This window comes from Thermobia domestica, chromosome 3 (assembly GCF_964235325.1).
Source record: "Thermobia domestica chromosome 3, izTheDome1.hap1.1, whole genome shotgun sequence".
Lineage (NCBI taxonomy): Eukaryota > Metazoa > Arthropoda > Insecta > Zygentoma > Lepismatidae > Thermobia > Thermobia domestica.
The window spans coordinates 197,974,769-197,997,597 of NC_137456.1; the positions used below are offsets into that span (position 1 = coordinate 197,974,769).

The following is a 22,829-nucleotide window of genomic DNA, read 5'->3' on the forward strand; positions in this document are numbered from 1 at the left end:
TTATATATTTTGTAAAGTAGACCACGAGGAACACGAATCTGAAGGAATTTTGACATTCCGAATTTCGTAACTCGAGATATTCGAACATAAAGTGACCACGGAAGTAAACCTGATTTTTATATATTTCGTAAACTAGATCACAAGGAACACGAATCTGAAGGATTTTTTTACATTCCGACTTCCGGAACTCGAGATATTAAAACTTTAAGTTTAATATAGATATATTCTCTATACGAAATACATTATGTCCTGTGAGACATATAAAGGTAACCAAGAAAGTTCTGTCGCTTTTTGAGGAGGTCTGTGTTCAATTGATCCTCACACCGTGAGTTGAATGCGAATGGAGAAAAGGCGAAGGTCAGATGTTGGTGTGGGTATATCCAACATTCTACCTGCTTGTGGCAGTTCAGTTACAACGTGAACTTATGTAAGGACAGAGTGAATATGGAACCTCCACAGAGCGTCATAAGGGCGTGTATGCTGTACGAGTCCAAACTTGGGTCAAACGCCACTGCAGTGGGGCGGAAGATATCTCAGGCCTTTCGTGAGGGTGTCGTGATTACGCAGACAGTGCAAGGGTGGTTTAGAAAGTTTGAGAACGGTGACAAAACACTCACGAAAGATGCACCACGTGCCGGAAGACCAACACATGTACAAAATGAAGATCTTCAGGTAGCGATTGAGGCGAACAGTAAAGAGACATGTGAGGAACTGGGGCTAACATTCAATGTGAGTGAAGAAACCATACGGCAGCAACTCCATCTACTTGGGAAGCACTACAATTTGAGTCTATTGGACCCACATGAATTAACTCCGGGCCAGAAGGCTACGAGAGCAGACACCTGTGTTTCTTTGCTGTCTCGTCTGAGGAAGGAGCCATTTCTGGACAGGATGTTGACATGTGATGAGAAGCTCCATGGCGTCGTCATCATTGATTAAAATCCCATGAACTGTTTCCAAAACAGCTAAAACCAGTAATGCAGCAGAAAGTCCTGCTGTGTGTTTGGTGGACTGCTCGCAACATCGTGCATCGGGAAATGCTACCGGCTGGTCAGAGCAGAACATTAATGCAACTGTCTACTGTCAGCAGTTGAGCCGTGTTCAAGAAAAACTCAAAACCCTGGAGCCAGCACTTCTCAATCGCGAAGGGGTTCTCCCTTTACGGGACAACGCTAAGCCCCACATGGCTAGAGTGACCCGGGACACCATCCTACGCCTTGGATGGGAAACACTATTGCAACCGCTATATTCCCCGGACATTGCACCGTCTGATTATCACCTGTTCCATTCCTTGGACACTCACCTTAGAGAACTCCAGTTCAACTCCGTAGTAAAGGTGCAAAATGCACTTGATACCTTCTTCGCTTCACGGCAAACCAAGTTCTACCACGAAGGAATCCATGCCCATCCTGAACGTTTTCAGAAGGTCGTTGATACTAATGGGTACTATTTTTTATCTTCCAGGTACGTCTTAGGCAGGGGTGTAGCCACGGGGGTGCCCATCGGGACCTGGCCCCCTAATGACCAGATGTTAAAACATCATCGTGAGATTACTTCGTTTCAGTCTTTTAAAAATAACAGTTTACATATAATTAATAATTTACGGTAAAATAGTATGGAAAAATAGTATTTTACCATACCGATCACAAAATAGTATGATATTTCTTCCTTATAGCGATCCGAAAATAGTATGGTATACTTTTTGTGACAGCAGATTACACAATTTTCGGCGATTTGTATATTACAGTTTGAAGACAAACGTTTTGACAAGGTACTATAAATTCATAAAACAATGGTACTAAACTAAATCGTAAGTACAATATATTATTTATATGCTGTAATTAGTGTTTTAAGAAAACTTTTTATGAGATGGAAAATTTGGTGAAAAGCAACGTTTTTATTCAGTTTTTCAGTTTGAATTTCATTCGCTTTTTTAAATGCTATTTCGTGTAAAACAGGAAGTGAGATATAGCTGTCAATAAAATAATTATGTCTTTTCAGTCACGAATAATAAATAAACATTTTTGTCAGAAAATTTTAAATAAATTAAGTGCAATTTCAAAGAAAATCAGTCTTATGTATAAAAGTAATCAAGAAAGTTTTTCGTTTTTTGTGGAGGTCTGCGATAATTGGCCTTCACTGGCGGCAGGGTTTCGTCGAGTCGAAACATATATCTCGCGTCGGGGGGTTGAAGTTACCACCGCGTAGCAGCGACCAGCGAGAACTTCGTTTTGGTCCGCACTTCTTAGATTCTTCGCGGAGAATCGTGAAGGGACCAACACGAACTATCGCCAGTCATGTGGATGCGGTTATTATCAAATATTTTTCTGACGAATTGTTCCTAAAGTGAGCTCCTGGGTCAAGAATAATCTCTGCCACATCATGAAGTGAAAAATCTTGAGATAAGTGCGTTAATTGTATGATTAGATAGCAACTGTCGTCGATCATTAGAAAGTGAGTATGCGAGAACTATAAATAAAGTAAATAGACACGCGTCATTTTGTTACAAAATTACATGGCGAACACATTTTATCTAATTCCAAACAGTTATCGTCGAATATACACGGTTAAAGGAGCACTCTGATTGACCAAATTAAAAAGATTTTAACGATTTATCCCTTTGCAAGCGACGTTTCCTTCATCGCCTTCGTAGCGAAGTAGGAAGAACACTACCCTAGTAATCATAAGGTTGGTGGTTTGAAACCCCTTCGCGGTAATTTTTTGATACTTTTTTAAAGTGTTTTTTAGACTCATCTTAATGTAACTAAATCACACATATAGCCGATTTAACATTTTGGAGGAGTAATTTTGTGGTTCATTGGCGTTTGTCGCGTCTCTGCTGCTGGTAGTATAATTTTCAAAACGGTAGAGGGGCCACCGGGGATCGTCGCTGCGGCGCCGCCAATGTTTGGCGAGATGTCGCTAATTGCCCATTTGTGGTCCACCGACGTTTACGGCATGGGGACAATTCAGTGTGAGTGGTGAAACTATTTAGCAGCACCTTCATCAACTGAGGAAACACTAGAAGTTGGGTCGATGGGTCCCACATAACTTGACTCCGGGTCAAAAGGCAACGCAAGCAGACACCTGTGTTTCTTTGCTGTCTCCTCTGAGGAAGGAGCCATTTCTGGACAAGGTGTTGCCATGTGATGAGAAATGGGTCCTGTACGAATTTGCAGGGCGCCATCGCAATTGGTTAGCATCCCAGGAACGGTTCCAAGACAGCCGAAACCAGCACTACACCAGAAGAAAGTCCTCCTGTGTGTTGATGAACTGCAAGCGGCATCGTGCATCGGCAACTGCTACCAGCTGGTCATCGTATCAATCCAACTGTGTACTGTCAGCAGTTGAGCCGTGTTCAAGAGAAACTCAAAACTCTGGAGCCAGCACTTCTGAATCCCAAAGGGGTCCTTATGTTACAGGACAATGCTAAGCTCCACATGGCTAGGATGACCCAGGACACCATTTTACACCTTGGATGGAAACACTATTGCATCCGTTATACTCCCTGGACATTGCACCGTCCGATTATCATCTTTTCCCTTCCTTGGACAATCACCTTAAAGGACGCCAGTTCAAATTCCAAGTAGAGGTGCAAAATGCACTTGATACCTTCTTCGCTTCACGGAACACCAACCTCTACCGCGATGGAATAAATGGCCTTCCAGAACGTTTGCAGAAGGTTGTCGATCTATTCTTGATCTTCCAGATACATGTTAGGTGACATATGAATGTTCGGAGGTGGTGGGTGAGAAAGCGATAGAACTTCCTCGTTTACCTTTATAGATCGGTTCTGCGTATTGAAATAGCTATGCACAAAAGTATAATGTTTGGTCGAGGGCAGTAGTTCTTGGTTAAACATAATACAAACTATCTGTAATATAATTTATGAAATTATTATTATTATTATTATTATTATTATTATTATTATTATTATTATTATTATTATTAATAATAAGAAGAAGAAGAAGGAGAAGAAGAAGAAGAAGCTAAAAACAGTGTTTTTAGTTTTCCGGAAGAAAACCAAAATTTTGCAGTTTTTTTCAGGCTTCAAAAATACTAGCTGCAAAACTTTTTTTTAAGAATGTAGCTGCCCCCCTTCAAAAAGGACTGGCCCCCCCTGCAGAAACGTGCTGGCTACACCCCTGGTCTTAGGTGACATATCGATGCTTTAAGGTGATAGGTCAAAAAACGACAGAACTTTTTTCGTTAATTTTATCCCTTTCGCGCAGTGCTGCATATATTACCATAATAGTCTTAAAGCAAATAAAAAAAGTTAAAACAAAGACATAAATCAATACAATTGTCTCGATCGATAGATGCTTTCACAATTGTTAAAAGGTGTAATTAAAAACATCAAACACTGTTTCAGCTTTGAAAAGAACAAACAGGGTTTCGTTTATAAAACCGCAAACACTGCTTCGGGCGGCTTTCACTTTCGAAAAGAGCTTTTGCGGTTTCGGTTTTAACCGCTATTGCGGTTCCGGTTTCGAAAACCGCATTTGCGGTTTCGGTTTTGAAAGCCACATTTGCGGTTTCGGTTTTGAAAACCGCTTTTTCAGTTTCGGTTTTGAAAACCGCTTTTTCGGTTTCGGTTTTGAAAACCGCTTTTTCGGTTTTCAGAAAACCGGTTTTCTCAAAAACTGAAAACCGCAAATGTTACAAAAATTCAACAGCACTATAAAATATACACCAACTAAATAAATAAATAATCATTCCTCTTCTTTTCCTTCAACCCTTCCCTTTAAGCAGTTAGCGTACATACATTTGGCGCAAAAGACTCGGGTTCAAATTCCACGTTAATCAGTAGGTTTCACGTCTCACATAGCCTCGCTGCTAAAAGGGACATTAAACTTAAATTCAACTCAACTCCCTTCATCTCCACATCTTTTTCACTCCATTACAAAACAATACGTCTTCTATTAAAATCGTCGGCAGTGTCGCGGTGCGGAGTTTAAGCTTATAATATCAGTATGAAAACGTCCATACATTTCGCAATTTTTACTATTTTTTCAAATATAGTTCCTTAAAATTTCTGCAACCAACTAATATTATTCTTGTGCAATTACGTACTAATTAATTTTAATACAATCATAATAATAATTAAAAATTGTTCATTAATAGGGGAAAACAAACTTCTAGGAGCTAGAAGTCATATTTCAATCAATTTAAAAACATATTTTAATTACATTTTAACCTGTCAAGTTATTTATTTTAATACAATCATTATTATTAGGGAAAAGCTTGTCGGAGCTAGAAATCATGTTTCATCCAATCTAAAACTTATTTTTAATTATAATTTCGATTAAACAAACGTGTACGATCATGTTTTCAACAGAAAGAAATCAATGTTCACTTTTACATCCTTCTCAAACCGTTTTGTGATCCCAAAATAAATTTCTATGTCCTACTAACCTGTCGGGGCGGCGGTGTGACCCACAAACAAGATAGTAATGTCATTCCCTTTTACAACCGTTTTATAACCTCAAAAATAAATTTAGTATATCGTACTAAATCTGTAATGGTGACGTGTGACCACTTTCCTCTCCCGGTCTACTGTCCTGAAGTCGGTCGTACAATATTGTGACCTACTTTTACAAATATTGGATGGAGTAAGTGACCAAACACATGTCCATCTTTGGAACATAACTCTCATCACCAGTGTTGGGGGGCTGTCCATTGTCTGAATTTGAAGGCTCTTGAATTTCACTCTCACTTGTGTCAGAACAACTAAGTTCCACGTCATTATTAATATTTTCTAAAGCATTTGATATACTGTGGAAATCACCATCTCTGCAACGCCCTGAACCGAAGCAAAAGGTTGCGTAATCTTTAAACACGAAGTACTTATAGTAATTTATGAGTATATTACTGCTAAAACTATAGAATTACCTCAATGTTCATAAAATAAATAGTAATGTCATCAGTGTTCTAATACAGAACTTGTTTGAACAACATGTGTAGCTTCAAAACCAATTAATTTCAATAGGGGCCTCCTAGGCCTCCAAAGTGCAAATTTGGGGAAAATTAAATTAATAAATATATTTTGAAATAGAAAGTAGGTATTGAAACAATAATGTGTTCACAATACCACTAAGAAACCCATTATAAGATGTCACAAAATTTCAGCTCTATAGAAAAATATTTAGAATAAATTTTCGTATGAAATATAATCAAGGGGGCCTCTCAGGTTAAACTTGAAAAAAAGTACAAAATGTAGTCTCGATGGTGAACAAAATAAGATTGTTTGCAGTAACCATATTAAATAAATATGTCTTTCAAATTCATTAATTATGATTGCTTATAAGAAATTTAATTTTACATTCGTTCTTTACTCTTTTATCTTCGAATACCCCCATATTAATTCGCTTAATCATTACATATTCAAAATACTGAAACATTTGTTTTTAAGTTTCCTACCAGATTAGCAGTCGCAATACTTTAACAATGATGGTAATCCAAAATTAATTAATAAATCTAAAATGTTAGTGACACCTGGTGTCAAATTTTTTAAAGTTTAGTGTCAAGTGTTGATCAGTGCGGACGTTTGTTCTACAATTTCCGTGTTACGGTAAGCGAAATATATACATGTATGTTAAATTCAGAAAAGTTTAAAACTATCACTGTACTATGCAAAAGACCAACACTACATTGCACTATTATACAAATTATTCTACATTGCACGAATTTATTATAGCTAAATGAGCATTTTAAAACTATTATACAAATTATCATAGTTAAATATGCATTTTTCATAATCAAGGGGTTGCGTACAGTACCATGTGTGCAAAAGTAGCGATCGAAAATCATCTAGCAAGTATATACGCCTCCAGTGGTGGTGGTATAAGAAAACATAAGGGCAAATGTTCCCCCTAAATTTACAGTATTTTTCATTACAAACGTAAGTCCACTCCGTGCGTATGGTTTTTACCAACAATTCTACGGAGGTCCGCAAAGCCCTGGAGGTCAGTAATAGCAACCCGTTTTACCAAAAGGATTCAGGGGTGCAAAACATTTACAGGTAGGGTTGGACCTAGTACTAAAAGGCAGAGGAAACCAATTTGCAAAACCAGGAATAAATGCATAAATTTACAATAGCGTTTTTCTTACATCAATTATAATATTGGAGCCCTCCCAACAAAAATAATAATAATAATAATAATAATAATAATAATAATAATAATAATAATAATAATAATAATAATAATAATAGGGCAAAGTGGGATAATCGTGCGCACCGCAATTTCTATAATTAGCGTCTCCAGTGAGGTGTTGGTTCTTAGGTGCTTCCAGGCGAAACACTGCAGACACGACCCAGTGCGTTCAGTGTTGAGGAATGAGCTAGACGAGACGAAAGAAAATTCCTACGTTTGTTATTATTTACGAGCTGTGGAAAATAAGGATATAAGCCTACATTTTGCAACTTAACGACATTAAAGTAGGTATAATGCGAAAGGAAGTTCCCTCCTGTAGAACATACTGTAATGAGGTTGCTCTGTCGCTCAATGTCCCATTGTTGAGAATAAAGTTTATTTCGACGGCACGTATTGGGTAATGGTGTGCGGAAATGTGTATGATTCCTCCACCCATTCAAATATTGTGGAACAAGTTCTAAGTTCATTCTTCATCATTTTTCATTACAGATGCCGCGCAGGTACATTAGGAAAACAACATAAGAATTCCTATTCGCAAGAAACTTTGCAAAATGCTGTCGATGCAATACGGAACGATGACGTAAAAAAGTAGAGAAGTAGGAAGATGTTACATCATATCAGAATCAACATTGAGAAAATACTTGATACTAAACCGGCCATCAATACCAATATTTGGCAGGCTTTTCGAAATAAGTAGAGTTAGAATTAAGAGACATGTGTTTACTCTGAGTAAAGTATGTTATGGCTTGGCACCAAAAGAGCTTAAGCGTGCTGCATTTCGTTATGCTGAAGAGATGAAAATAAAGAATAATTTTAACAAAGACGTAGGGTTAGCAGGAAAGGAATGCTATATGGGTTCCTACAGTGACACCTTGATGTTAGAGTAAGGAAGCCTGAGGGAACAAGTTGGAACAGGATTGTCGGAAGTTAGTGAAAGCGTTTGTTAAAAAATATCTATTCTCAATACAGGGCAGTACGCAGGGGGTGGGTCCTAGGGGTCCAGACGCCCCCGAAATTTTGACTTTTGTGTAAATTTAGGCAAATTTTAGGGGGAATTTTAGGAATTTTAATATAAGATACCCTTATATTGAGTTTGAACCCCTCCCAAAATAAATCCCTGCGTACGCTACTGTAATGAATATATTTCTTTGTTTATTCGACTACTATTTCAGACTAATGTTAATAAAGTGTACATTACAATTGCATTCGTGTTTTTATTAACCTTCGGATCTCCAGATTTGCTGCGCAACCTTACCCAGCCTTCTGCTCCCAATTACCCCACAGCGTGGAACCTTGTGAACACACACACATATCTTGTATTATTGCAGTATAATTTCCCTATGTTTAATTGTAGATCTAAACTAATATTACTTTATGACAGTATAGTGGTGAGAGAACCTATTCAGGTAATTACTATTTCGTTGTCCTCATTGTCAACACCACAGGAACGTATTTGGCTTAGGTGCGTACAATTCCCCCATTTTTCCTTATTTCGAATTATTTTGGAGTACGAAACATAGCTTCTCTTGGGTTCAGCACCGACAGCAGCGCATATGGTTCACGCCTGTGGCGTGGAAAACTGCGTCTCGAGCCCCGGCCAAAGATTATGTGGTTCACGCCTTTGGCGTGAAAAACGTGTTCAGCATCGCGCAAGAGATCATATCGATCACGCTTTTGGCGTGGGAGACCAGCGTTCGGCCTTTGGCGTGGGGGTGCTTTAGGTGCTAAAAAAAAAAAAAAAACGCAGTACGTTAAACTCAAAATAAGATTATTCAGCAAGCTTTTTCTCCTCCACTAGTTTCTTATACTTTAACAATTTCTAAAACAAGGTAACTAGCTAGTAACAAATTTAAACTGTCTAAAAACTGTAGGTGCACGTCTCGCAAATCCATGGTGTTGAACAATAAACTTAAATAATTTTAACAATTTAAAACCACTGGTTACTCTAAACAAGTTTTCATAAAAAAAAATAAGGTAAAACACAAATGTCAGAAACGTTTAAATCCTATCACTCTCTATTACATGTACCATTAGTTCAACCCCCGGCTCATGTATTGTCTCCTGAATATGGCATTAAACTTATAAAACGCAACAGTTGCTTCAGACGTAAAAGACAAAACATACACTTTAAAACGAAACAAGAAATTCTGTATAGTTGATTATCCAGTAATCAACTCTCACTTCAGCTTTCAATTTTCTTTAAATTGTGCTACACTATAATCTTATAAACTTTCAAAGTCCAAAAGGCACTAACTCAGTATGTGAGCCCTAACCAGTCTTTTCAAAATCCAAGGTCCAACCATCACTTTTTACGGTAAAAACAAAACAGTTTGTACTAAACAATCAATCAAGTCCGTGGTTTTTTTCTCGGTGTTCTCCGGTTTCCTACCACATGATTTCATCATTTTTTCAAAGTCTGTAAAGTTAATGTTGACAAATTTTATTAGGAGCCCTTAAATATAACTCGTTTCCCAACCATGTATTTTCATAATAGTTTAACTCCTATTCGTGGGTTTTCTCATGATACTCCCATTTCCACAACATTCTCATTCCACCATTTTTTTAAAGTCCATGACTTAATATCGATTAATTTTATTAGGAGCCCTTAAATATGATTCGCTTCCTAATTAACTATTATCATAACAGTTTAAATCCCAACAATAAGTTTTCTCGTGATTCTTCCGCTTCCTCCAACTTTTTCATTTCGCTATTTTTCAAACTTCCTCACTTATCACTCCGTAAGAGTGCGTTAGGACGCTTCTCAACAAACTAAGTTTGTGCAAAATAATAACATTGTGTCCGTGAGTTTTTCTTGGGGTCCTTCCATTTCCTCTCCCGTTCTCATTCCACGAATTTTAGAGACTGTAACTTATCACTACGTAAGTGAACCTTGGATCAATTCTTGATGTGTACCCATACCTTAAACAAAAAACAAGATAAAAAAGTACTTACATTTAATTTGGAGCACGAACAACAAACTTCACATGAACAATCACGTAAAAACAGAAAGAATCTATGATGTGTGTTAAGTATCAAGATGTAAAAATAAGGTATAAGGTAAATGTCAAAACTTATATATATATATATATATATATATATATATATATATATATATATATATATATATATATATATATATACAGGGTGTTTGATAAGTAATGGTCATAAATTAAACCGTAGATAGTACATGCCAAAACTAACAAAAAAGTCTTAGTAAACATGTGTCCGCAAACGCTTCGTAACGGAGATAGGGGCTGTCAAAAGTTTGGGAAAATGAAGTTTAGAGACGAATATCTCAAAAAGTATGAATCGGACAGAGGGCGGTCCAATGAATGACTATCGAAGTCAGACATGCGCTATGCAGAAATGCATGGTTGATAACTCTGCAATGCGCGCGCAAGGGATTCGCCAAAGAAACGGAAGGAATCCCGGAAAATTGTCTAAGGAAAGGGGGCTCGAGATGAACATCGAGGGCGAGTCTATCCACCAGTAATTCATACGTCGTGGTACCAGGTCGAAAGCTCGGAAAGATACAAAATGACGGACAATGTTTACGTGCCGTGTGTGGTTGCATAACCAGCAGGAAATGACAGAGGTAATCGAAGTGTAGTGATGTACGTTCAAAATTGCTCCAGGAAGAATTTCGACAACTAATGCATACGTACAAGTGTGGCAGCACTTAGGTAAATCAAACGGTATGCAAGGCACTGATGAAGCATTATGTGCTAAGCAGTTGACGTAACGAATATCCGCAAACTGGATTGCAATGGGAAAAGCATGACAACATTCGAGTATGTGGGAGGCGAATCTGAAACATTCCGCATGTTGAACACGTAAATGTATTACAACAAGCAAAAAATGATGGACATGTAGTGTTTCTCCATATCAACAAACAGAAATCGTCATGTTGGTAATGTGTACAGCATTAATCATAAGGTAAACAGTAAATACCCAGATGTGTAACCACAGAAGAGATGCATGAGAAATTAACGTACCTCTATCATTAAAGTAAATGTTGGAAGTGTCGTCCATTCATGCGAATGCATGCTCGTACTCGTTTTCGCAAAGATCCACGTACTCGTGATAACATGTCGACATCCTGTTGAATATGTCCGCACCATTGTTCCACCCTTTCTCGAAAATCTGAGATCAGAACCACTGCATTCAGTGGGCACTTCAGCGGATTTGAAGCCGTAACATCATGCACCCAAGGTGAGCTCAACGTCTGTTGCAACCCCGATTCAGTATTTCCAGCTGGCTTGCATGTTCTACCAGTGTTCCTTTCGGCCATTCCATTCATTTTCGCGCATCGTTTGTTTTACCTTGGTATTGGTACAGTAAATAACTACTCTGTACATGTGCATTCGTTTTAGGAATGTACTCTGATATAGTTTAGAACATGCACCACCACCTTTCTTCGACTGCCTCTCTCATTTCCTGTTGGTTATGCAACCACACACGGCACGTAAACATTGTCCGCCATTTTGTATCTTTTCGAGCTTTCGAACTGGTACCACGACGTATGAATTACTGGTGGATAGACTCGCCCTCGATGTTCATCTCGAGCTCCCTTTCCTTAGACAATTTTCCGGGAATCCCTCCGTTTCTTTGGGGAATCCCTTGCGCGCGCATTGCAGAGTTATCAACCATGCATTTCTGCATAGCGCATGTCTGACTTCGATAGTCATTCATTGGACCGCTCTCTGTCCGATTCATACGTTTTGAGATATTCGTCTCTAAACTTCATTTTCCCAAACTTTTGACAGCCCCTATCTCCGTTACAAAGCGTTTGCGGACACATGTTTACTAAGACTTTTTTGTTAGTTTTGGCATGTACTATCTACGGTTTAATTTATGACCATTACTTATTAAACAACCTATATATATATATATATGCGTTTAAGGGAAGGGAATGCCAATCAACCAGCATCAAATAACATTTTGTCTGGAAAATGCAAATACACTTTCATACAAAATTTCAAAATGACAAGAACATGACAGTTTGGAATATTGCAAAGTTGCTGTTTATTAAAGTTTTAGTGCATAAGGGAGGGAAGGCATTTACATGTGCAAATGTTTCTACATCCAGTAACCATCAATTAAGAGATAACACATCTTGATAAAAGCATTTACATATTCAGTTAAATTTTCAAGATGACAGGTACAGTCACGAACATTAATAAATGGAGGTTGGAGCCATAAGAAATAATGGCTTCAGCCTCCATTTATTAACCCTCTAATGCATGGCCAAGTTTTCCTACGCAAATTCATAACATGGGTCTCTCAGGCCCGCATTTCAAATAAACGAAAAATATGTTTTTATTCTATAACTTTTACTATGTTTCAGAACTACAAGAAAGTTTAACATAGCTAAAAGTCAAATAACTGTTTTTTTTTGCTTCGTGCTTCTTTCTCTCTTTTCATATAATATATATATATATATATATATATATATATACGAGGGTCATTCGGAAAGTAAAGAACGTTTTGCGCTAGCGCGTGCGCGTGTTCCCCCACCCCCGGTGCCGCTGGGTTATTGACCTGGGCATGCTTTAGCCTCAGTCTGGCACCAGCTGCGATCCGCTACGGTCCGTTATTGCTTCGCTGTGCGACTGTTAGTCCCTATTCATATTTATCCACTGCAGTGGCGCAACTCGGTGGAGCAACTGCTTGTGAAGCATTGCTTTAAATTGCTGCCTTCGTTTGCTTCCACTAAAACGGTTGCCGCCACCGACCGCTCTCGCGCAACTGTCTCGAGCAACTCTCAGTGTCTTCCACTCGAGGAAAAGCATTGCTTTAAATTGTAGCCTTCGTACGGGGACACTGAAGTGGCGGTCACCGCACAAGGTTGCCAGTGTATCTCGATGCCAATGTATGTATATGTTGTTTAAAAAAAAAGGAAGAAAGAAAAGAAGAAAAGGTGCTGATCAGACGAAACATGCACACTTGATCTTTCCATGCCTGCCCTAGTCGCGGGTTTACTACCCCTCCCCGATGGGGGAAATTTTTAACACAATAGAAAATAATAATGAAAAACTTATTTTATACATACCTTTATTTCGTTTTAGTAGAAATTTTAATGAATTTTCATTTTACATATGTTGTGAAGAAAGACTTTAATTACTATAAATTCACGATCTTTTCTTGTTGTTATGCGCTGGCGCAATAATGAAATAAATTCCTTTTGAATTTTCGCCCGTAATAATTTGAATATTCCAACACTAAGAATTTCATTAAAGGAATTAAAATAATCGGATTGCAAGGGCGCCCATCAGGAGGGGCAAGGTGGGGCGATCGCCCCCCCTAGAGGAAATTGTATTCAGAATATCGAAAATCCAATAGAATTTTTACATTAGTTACAGCAAAATTTGAAACTATTTTTGAAACGTCGCTTATACAACATGGGCGCCTTGTAAACCACAACATGGGCGCCCTTGTCGGATTGTTGAACGTTATCTAGATTTATATTGTGACAAGGTGTTGAGGAGCTCATGCACAGAGGGTTGCGAGGGAAGTGCAGTACACCATAATTACCCGCCTCTTCGCTACTGTCTACTGCAAGTAGAATGTTAAAATTCTATTTAGCTTCGACGACCAATGATTAACGCCAATAGACTTCCTAAATCAATTATTATTTGGAAACTGTTTGACTTCTATTATTATTATTATTATTATTATTATTATTATTATTATTATTATTATTATTATTATTATTATATTTTTGCACTTTTCTTCGTCTTGCTAATTAAATTTTTATACAAAGTGCTCCCCTCAAAACGTTGCGCCCCGGGCCTAGTAGTAAATCCAACTCTGCCTAGTCGTTTATTATCTTTTGTTCTTTGGGTATTAGTCATTCATCACCAGATTAGCAGCCACCCCTTATGCCAAATGAATCATTTCCGGATACGTTTATAACTATTATTATTATCACGTAACGGGACTTATAATATTGTATTCTTAGTCCGTCCGTCCGTTACTCCTACGATAACTCTTGGACAAATGCCAAATTGTTATATTCTGTTTTTGCAATAGATATGTGGAGCGATTATGGTATCTCGTCCGAGTTCGTTAATGGAGACGATTAATCAACCGGACGTGGTAAAAATCAACCATTTCCGGTTTTAACGTTGCCATTATAGAGCGAAAGCCATAATAGATAGCGAAAAGGGGTTTTCTCAAATCGATTAAGTGTTCCAAGAATATCTTCCATGTCCATCCTTAATACTGTATTAAAACCGGAAGTGGTAGAAATCCAGTACGACTTCTGGTTTCAATATTAATCTATATAAAGAAAACCGATAAGAGAACAAGTTCGATTTCCTTGGAATCGACTTAGCGTTCTAAGAATAGTTCGCATTTTCTCTTTTAACACTTTATTCATATCGGTAGTGGCAGAAATCAACCATTTCCGCTTTCAGTGTTGATCGCCATAGAATAAAAACGATAATAGATAGCGAAAAGTGTTTTTGTAATCAATTTAGCATTTCAAATGTGCTACCTCCCCTCTTAGCCCTCTATTTAAACCAGAAATGGCATAAATCAACTACTTCCGGTTTAAACGTTGATTACTATAAGGTAAAAACAGTAATAGGTAGGGAGAAGCGGTTTTCTGTAATCAATTGTGTCCCAAGAATAATATTCCATCTCGACTCTAATCTGTTTACTAAAACCAAACCTGGTACACATGTAGAACCTACCATTTTTGGTTTCCAGACTAATTTGAAAAAAATATTGGCACGCTCCACTTTATTGTCTTTACAGAATTATGTGTTATTATTATTATTAATAATAATAATAATAATAATAATAATAATAATAATAATAATAATAATATTAAATCATTAAGGAAAGAAGTAAAGGACGGAAATATGTTGTTGACAAAACCAAATATATATTTATGGGATTCTTTGTGGCTAAATGCTTAGAACTTGCACCCTTGCAGGAGTCGGGTTCGATTTCCGGTGGCAGGTACTGTGGTTTGTAGATCTACGTCCCATGTAGCCTAGTAGCGTACGTGTTGAAATGAAGTTGAACTGTAAGTAATAAAAATGAAAAATGAAATGAAATTTTTAAGTTTTACGTCCCACGGATATGCCGGTTAGGCTAAAGGAGACTGTGATGATGAGAAATGAATGAAATGATGGAATGAAGAAAGTGGGAGGAACCCCGAGAAAACCCACGAGCACGGTGTTTGTCCATCACAAAGTCCACACGGCGCGAGCTGGGATCGAACTAGGGACCACAAGCACCGGAGTAAGTAATAAAAATATATAAACAAAAATATAGGTAAGTGGAAGAGTATTACCTGCGTCTAACAAAAGAATATAAATTGAGAAATTAATTACAAAGTTTATGTTGACTTTGGAGCTGCAACACCTAAAAAAAAAAAAAAAAAAAAAAAGTATGGAAATAATATGCATATGTATATAGTCCTAATGACAGGATTGCTCTCATGCAAATCCTCCTCTAAGGCAAATCTCTTAGCAGAAAGAGAGCAGTCCTGTGAATTCTCATTCAAGCTAGTTCAGGCCAACTGTCATCCGGGGATTCTAAAATATTCCCCTTAATGTCAGCTCTTCAAAACCCAGGGAACTCACTCAATGAAAAGGATTTAGTTGTAAATATCTAAAAATTTTCGACATTCCTGAAGTAGTTAAAGAACTTCATTTTGTCTGCACAGAGATCACGATACAAAGTATGATACAGGCCAGTTTGCAATCTCGTTGATAGCATAGGATGCACGGACATTCGTTTTTTTTTCCTCTACGTTTCTTCTTTTTGAGCAGCAAAATAAGAAGAAGTGCTTGCTTACTATTAACAGCTATTTCTTAAAGTGGAATAACTTGAGACAGTGGAAATGCTTCTACGAACTATATGAACCGGATAGTCGCCGAATGGACACCGAAATCTCGAACCATGAATAGCTATATGTGCGCTTCTGCGTGTTCCATGTATTTCTATGTGTCCTGGCAACACCATTCATAACATGGGCAATAAAAGGGGTGGGGAAACAGAAAATAACAAGAAGTCTTGGTACCTGCTGTCAGTTGCTCGTCTTTTCATAAGCAGTGGCGCAACTCAGTGTTTCCACTCAGTGGATGCGAATGAAGGGGACCTAAAATGTGCGATACAATTACTGATCCCGCCAAGTGTGAGGTTCGTAGTGTGATAAGATTTTTGAATGCAAGAAAAGTGCGTCCGATAAAAATTTATAGACAAATCACTGAGGTGTATGGAAATGTAATGAATGAAGCATCAGTTCGTAAGTGGTGCATTATGTTTAATGACGGACGGACGAATGTGCACGATGAGGAACGCTCGGGCCGGCCTTCTGTTGTGACTGACGAACTCAAAGGAAGAATTGAGCGGAAAATCCAAGAGGATAGGCGATTCACTATTGATGGGCTGCACGAATTCTTTCCTGAAATTTCAAGAACTGTGTTGTACGAAATTGTCAGTGGTGAACTTGGTTACAAAAAAAATTAGTGCAAGATGGGTGCCTCGACTGTTATCGGAGGAACACAAAACCAAGCGAATGGGAGCCGCATTGACTTTTCTCAACCGTTACCATAAGGATGGCGATGAACTTTTAAATCGTATTGTTACTGGAGATGAGATGTGCATTTCGCACATCACTCCAGAAACAAAGCGCCAATCCATGGAATGGCAGCATTCAATTTCTCCGAAAAAGCTGAAAAAAGCCAAACAAATTTTGAGCACCAGAAAGGTTATGGCTACGGTCTTTTGGGATCGTAAGGGTGTTTTGCTCGTTGACTACATGCAGAGGTGAGACCATAAATGCAAGTGCCTACTGTCTGACGTTACGTTGACTTCGCCGCGCGATTCAAAACAAAAGGCGCGGATTGCTGACCAGCGGCGTCATCCTCCTCCACGACAATGCCCGTCCTCACTCCGCGGCATTGACGAGGGACTTGCTTCAGCAGTTTAAGTGGGAAGTTTGGGAGCATCCACCCTATAGTCCAGACTTAGCCCCCCAGTGACTTCCACCTATTCCCAAAGTTGAAAGACTTTTTGGGTGGAAGCCACTACGGCAGTGATGATGAACTTAAGGAACTGTTAGTGATTGGTTCAACAGTTTAGCGGCAACTGTGTATGCCGAAGGCATAGAAAAACTTGTACCACGGTATGACAAGTGTTTAAATTTACACGGCGACTATGTCGAAAAGTAACTTAAGTATCACATAGTTTGTAACACAAATTTCGCCTTTGTATATCAGTTATTAAAGTGTTTATACAAAAACGTTCTTTACTTTCCGAATGACCCTCGTGTGTATATATATATATATATATATATATATATATATATATATATATATATATATATATATATATAGATAGATAGATAGATAGATAGATAGATAGATATTACAAACTGTATTAATATATAACAATTTTGGTTGAAAATTTTCTAATAACCATAACACAGTACTTTTGCGCTAACATACTTATTACAGTCTACCGGTACGTTTTGCTGTTCGTTTACACTTATAATATAAAACTTGTTTAACCCGAGAAAGCTAACGTGTCGTAAATTTTACGAGCGAGTTCCATTATTTTGATGTTCACTCCCCTCGCCCGGCGAAAATGGACTCGTCCGCTGAGTTCCATTTTCTACTAAGCCTGCATTGTTGGGCAGTATTTACTTTGCTCAGTTTCCGGCTGTATTTCTATATTAACTCGTTAGCCGCTCGTAAAATTTACGATACGTTAGGAATAACGCTTGGATTTTTGTATGTTGTTTACTATTATTTTCTACTTCTAGAGTGAACTTACAAATACATTTTAGTGAAGGTATTGGTTTCATTTTATAGTATTTATTGAAGGAAAGTTAAAAAATGAATCGAAAGCGTATTGATGGCAGTGACCTTATCGAGACTGATAATGCAACGAAAGGAGACATTGATGCACTGGACCAAATCTGTGATCAGATATCGTGCAGACGTATGAACAAACGGTGGCCCTTGTGTGTCTTCTATGGGATGATAAACATAACCCTGGTTAATGCATACGTCATTTATGTTCAAAACGTTGTGAAAATGTTTCAAATGCCTCTTTCTACAAGAAAATTCGCCATGAAAACTCACAGCAGTCTTATTGAGCGATGGCTCGAAGAATGGGTTCAATACTCAAATTTGCCACAAATCTCCGGCAATCCATTGCTGATTTCCTGATAATACCGGTGCCATAGAAGAATGTTGTCCAGTCCAAAAACCAGCAGCCTCGCGCAATTTGTGGGATTTGCCCATCAGCCAAGAGGAGAATGACGTCAATGTATTGCTGCCGCTGCAACAGGCCGATCTGTTGAGAACATCGTGGGAAATGCTGTGTCCTGTGTGTACTGCGCGTAAAGAGTTTGAACAACCAAACTGGCTGCAAAAATGTTCACTATTATGTATTCTTACCAACTCTAGTTATTAAAGTCCCAGTTTGTAAAAGGATATGTATGTAGTTAAGTTTTTGTAACTAGTCGTAAATATTACGATACGTTAGCCTTAACGTAACTTTTTCAATATGTTAGCTTTCCAGGGTTAATTTTCGTTGTGACAACTCCAGTAAATTGTTCGTCTTCAAGCTAAGCTATTAGTGCTTGCACTGCACACAAACTGCGTTCACCACATACAGTTCGTTTGCAGTCGACACACACCATTTTACTTTTCTGTCTAATTGTTGGACACTTATAGCATATCTTTCGTTTTCCCAGAAGTAGTTCGAGTCTGTCCTCAAGGGAATTGAGTCCTTAGAGTTCCAGTGCAGTTCTTGCTGTTTTCGGAATATGGACATTTTTATTTCCTTCTTGCATGTAGAGTAACATTGTCAGGTTTTTTAGGATAATTCTTCTCTTGGATGAATTCTTGGGAAAGAGATGCATATGAGACTCATACACCAGGAAAGCGCTTACACATGCTACATCTAGTATATTGAAAAACAAAATATATGGCCATCTCTCTCTCTCTCTTTTTTTTTTTTTCGTTTTGTGGTGTAGTTTCTTGTTATCTGGTCCAGACAATCCACTGCTCCTTTCGTGTTATTATGATACATGGTTATTTCCCGTTTTGTTTTAAATCTCTGGATATTATTTTTGTCTCTGTGTGTTGTGCTGAGAGGAACTACACTTTTATGTCGTTTGGGGTCAATTGTTAACTTACAATTGTCATATTGTCACAAAAGTCAAATTCAGACGACCGATCTGGACTTTCCTTGTTTGTTTTCATGATAGGTGGAACTTCACTCTTGTTGTGTTTTATAGTTCCAACTGTTGTCAACTTATCGCAAGGAGTTCCTTTGCTGAAGAAACGCGACGAAAAATAATTCTCAAACATTTCTCGACGTGTTTTACTAACTCAAGAACTACGTTTCTTTGAACCAAATATTTTCCTATAGGGTTATTTGCCTCTCTCTCGTGTATATAACAGAGATGGAGTGGGTCGGTGGGTCAAGTTTTCCGAGTGGGTCAGTGGGTCGTGGGTCAACAGCATGTGACCCACTGTCACCCACTACCCACCATGACCCACTGCGACCCACCACCCACAATGACCCACTGTGACACACAACCCACCGTGACCCACTGCGACCCACCGACTTAGTATGATCTACCGACCCACTCTGCTCACTGCATTGTAGACAGTATCTTCTGAAGACTGGTAAATTTGTCTTCGTTTTACTTTCAAGACCTTCATTTCTCTTCCTTTTCCATTTGTTTCTCTTTACTTACCTGAGGTGAGTATATCTAACCAAGTGAAAAAAAAAAGAACTTCAGAACTTTTGGATATTGATATTTTTAATTGTAATACAGTTTGTAAAAAAAAAAATAACTGCATCACTTCTAAAGAATAACAGGACATGTAAAGAATAACAGTAGTTACTTTTAATAGTGATATGCATTCATAGATTTTCATAAAAACAAATCTTGTGTGGTTCTCTTACACAGTCTTTTGTTTTGTTGTTATGTGTTTCCCCTTTTTGTCACCAGGTGGGTCAGTTGTTGGCTAGTGTTAAAAAACTGCATATGCAGCTCGGGTGGAGATTGATAAAGTAATGTACATTGTTCTTATCGCATGATTGTTTGCCTGATTGGTGTTGCAGTGTTTGTTTTTATAGTGTTCTGAAGTTTATAAATATATAAGCAGTGTATTTAATGCGAATAGATTGTTATCGATTTGACGAATCATGAGATTGAAAGACACATCACCTCGCAAGCAAGGACAAATATTGGTCCTACACAAGGAAGGAGTAAGTCCAAGAGAAATTGGTAGAAAAGTTAACGTTCATCGGTCTACAGTGTCAAGAATCATTAAGAAACAACTAGAATTTGGACACTGTTCGCTTAGAAACAGCTGTGGAAGGAAGAAGAAAACATCTGCGAGGGTTGACCGAAAATTGAAGTCACTAGTATTGCAGAAAAGAAGCATGAGTTCACGTCAGCTGGCTGCACAAATGGAAATGGAGTTAGGTATTAGAGTGAGCCATTCAACAGTAGTGTCTAGACTGAAATCTTTTGGATTTGACAAGAAAAAGCCGCGAAGAAAACCGCAACTGACAAAGAAACATAAGGATGCAAGGAACGTTTTTGTGCAAAGGTGCGGGCAATGGACAGAGGAAATCTGCGATCGTGTGATTTTTTCGGACGAAAGAAATTTAATATCGTTGGAAACGATGCCGGAGTGAAGCTTTGGATGCGTAGGGGGGAGGAATTAAATGATAATTGTATATCTGAGACACAGAAGTTCTCGGCAAGTGTTATGTTGTGGGGTTGCTTAATATCGAGAGGAATTGGAAAATTTGAAATTTGTAATGGTTCAATTAACAGCGAAAAGTACATATAAATTCTTGATCATAAATTAATTCCAACAACTAGGACTTATTTTACAGGGGTAAATCTGAACAAATTCTACTTTCGGGATGACAATGCCTCACGCCATCGATCTCGTTCAGTCAATAATTAGTTTAAGGAGATGGATATAGAGAGAATCTGGTGGAATCCTAATTCACTAGATTTAAATCCTATCGAAAACCTGGGCATATTATGAACAAGAAACTGAGGAAAAGGTGTTTGGAAAACAGGAACCAGCTAATGGCAGCAATTGTACATACTTGGTACCATGATTTAGACATGTTAACATGCCGTAGTCTTGTTCACAGTATGCCCAGAAGAATTCAAGCTGTCAGGAAGGCTAAAGGAGGCCATACAAAATACTAAATGAAGGACAGTATTAAAAAGGATGATATTGTGTTATTCAGTCGCTTGGAAATCAAGAAAAAATATTTTTTCTTGCTAAATGTTACCTTATAAGATAATTTTTTCAATTAGTTTGTTGCAAAATACTTTTTAATATAGTTATGTGCGTTCTAGGGGTACTTCATTTTAAATAAGTTTGTGAATAATTGTACACAAAATGTGTTTGAACTAATTTAGCAGTTACAATAAACATCCAGTAACATGCTGGTTTAATTTTAAATATGTTATGCTGTATCATACAATTTATAAGACCCAAATAAGAAAATTTATTGCTATAAATGTAAGTGATGCATTTATTTTTTTACAAACTGTAATAGCTATAGGACTTATACTACTACTTGGCTTTCGAGACCTGTGAGTTTTTAGAGGAGCTAACTACTGGAAAAAATACATTTTTGAATAATTGTAATATATAAATTATTATATAAAGAATTGAATGTAACTATGTGTGCCTGATCATCACGGTCAAATTGCAAAATCAAATGAAATTACTGTTGGTATATAGTTAGGCCTTAATCCAAACTGGGATGTTATATTGCTTTCATTATAATGCATAATATCCTAAGGAGGTAGTGAGGATCCGAATTTTTGCGAAAAAAATTAGTTTCTCGCACGCCGTTAAACTTACGGAGCTTAAATTCAGTGTATTGAAAATAAACAGAATGTGTCCTAGCATTTTTTTAAATTTCATTTATGGGGGGAGTCACTTTCTAACTAACTAACTAACTCTATGGCCTATATAACCCGGAGGTTCAATGCCGCGTTCAGAAAAGCTCTCCACTGACCTCTATCCTTAGCTAACTGCATCCAGTTTCTACTTTGTATTCCAATCTCTGCGAGATCAATCTTAATATTGTCCTCCCATCTGCGCCTAGGTCTTCCTAATGGTCGTTTTCCGATTGGTCTTCCAGTCAAGACTTTGAAAGCGTTTCTACTTTCTTCCATTCTAGCTACATCACCCGCCCACCTAAGCCTCCTAGACTTGACGACCCTCACAATGTTGGGTAAACCATATAAATTATGTGGTTCCTCGTTATGAAGTTTCCGCCATTCCCCATTCCCGTTCCTCTTGGGTCCGAATATTCGTCTCAGGATCTTGTTCTCAAATACTTTCAGTCTATGTTCTTCCCTCAGAGTAAGTGACCATGTTTCGCAGCCCTACAAAACAACAGGCATGATTATAGTTTTGTATATTTTAAGCTTCAAATTCCTCGACAGAATTCGCGACGACAAGAGATTTTGAACCGAATAGTAACACAAATTCCCTGCTTTTAGTCGACATTTAATTTCTCCGTGAATATGATTTTCCTCTGTTAATATTGATCCTAGATATTTGAAACTATCCACTTTATCAAAAGTATTATTTGATATTTTAACGCATCCATAATTTGCTGTATTCCGATCCCGACGCACTTCCA

At 37.9% G+C, this 22,829-nt stretch overlaps 1 protein-coding gene across 1 annotated transcript; it reads left to right on the forward strand.

The window, feature by feature from the left end:
- The first annotated feature begins 20,342 nt into the window (after window positions 1-20,342).
- LOC145682074 (uncharacterized) lies at window positions 20,343-20,840 on the forward strand. The gene has a single exon (XM_081753671.1). The coding sequence runs from the start codon at window positions 20,343-20,345 to the stop codon at window positions 20,838-20,840; it is 498 nt and encodes a 165-aa protein (XP_081609797.1).
- Window positions 20,841-22,829: the final 1,989 nt, after the last annotated feature.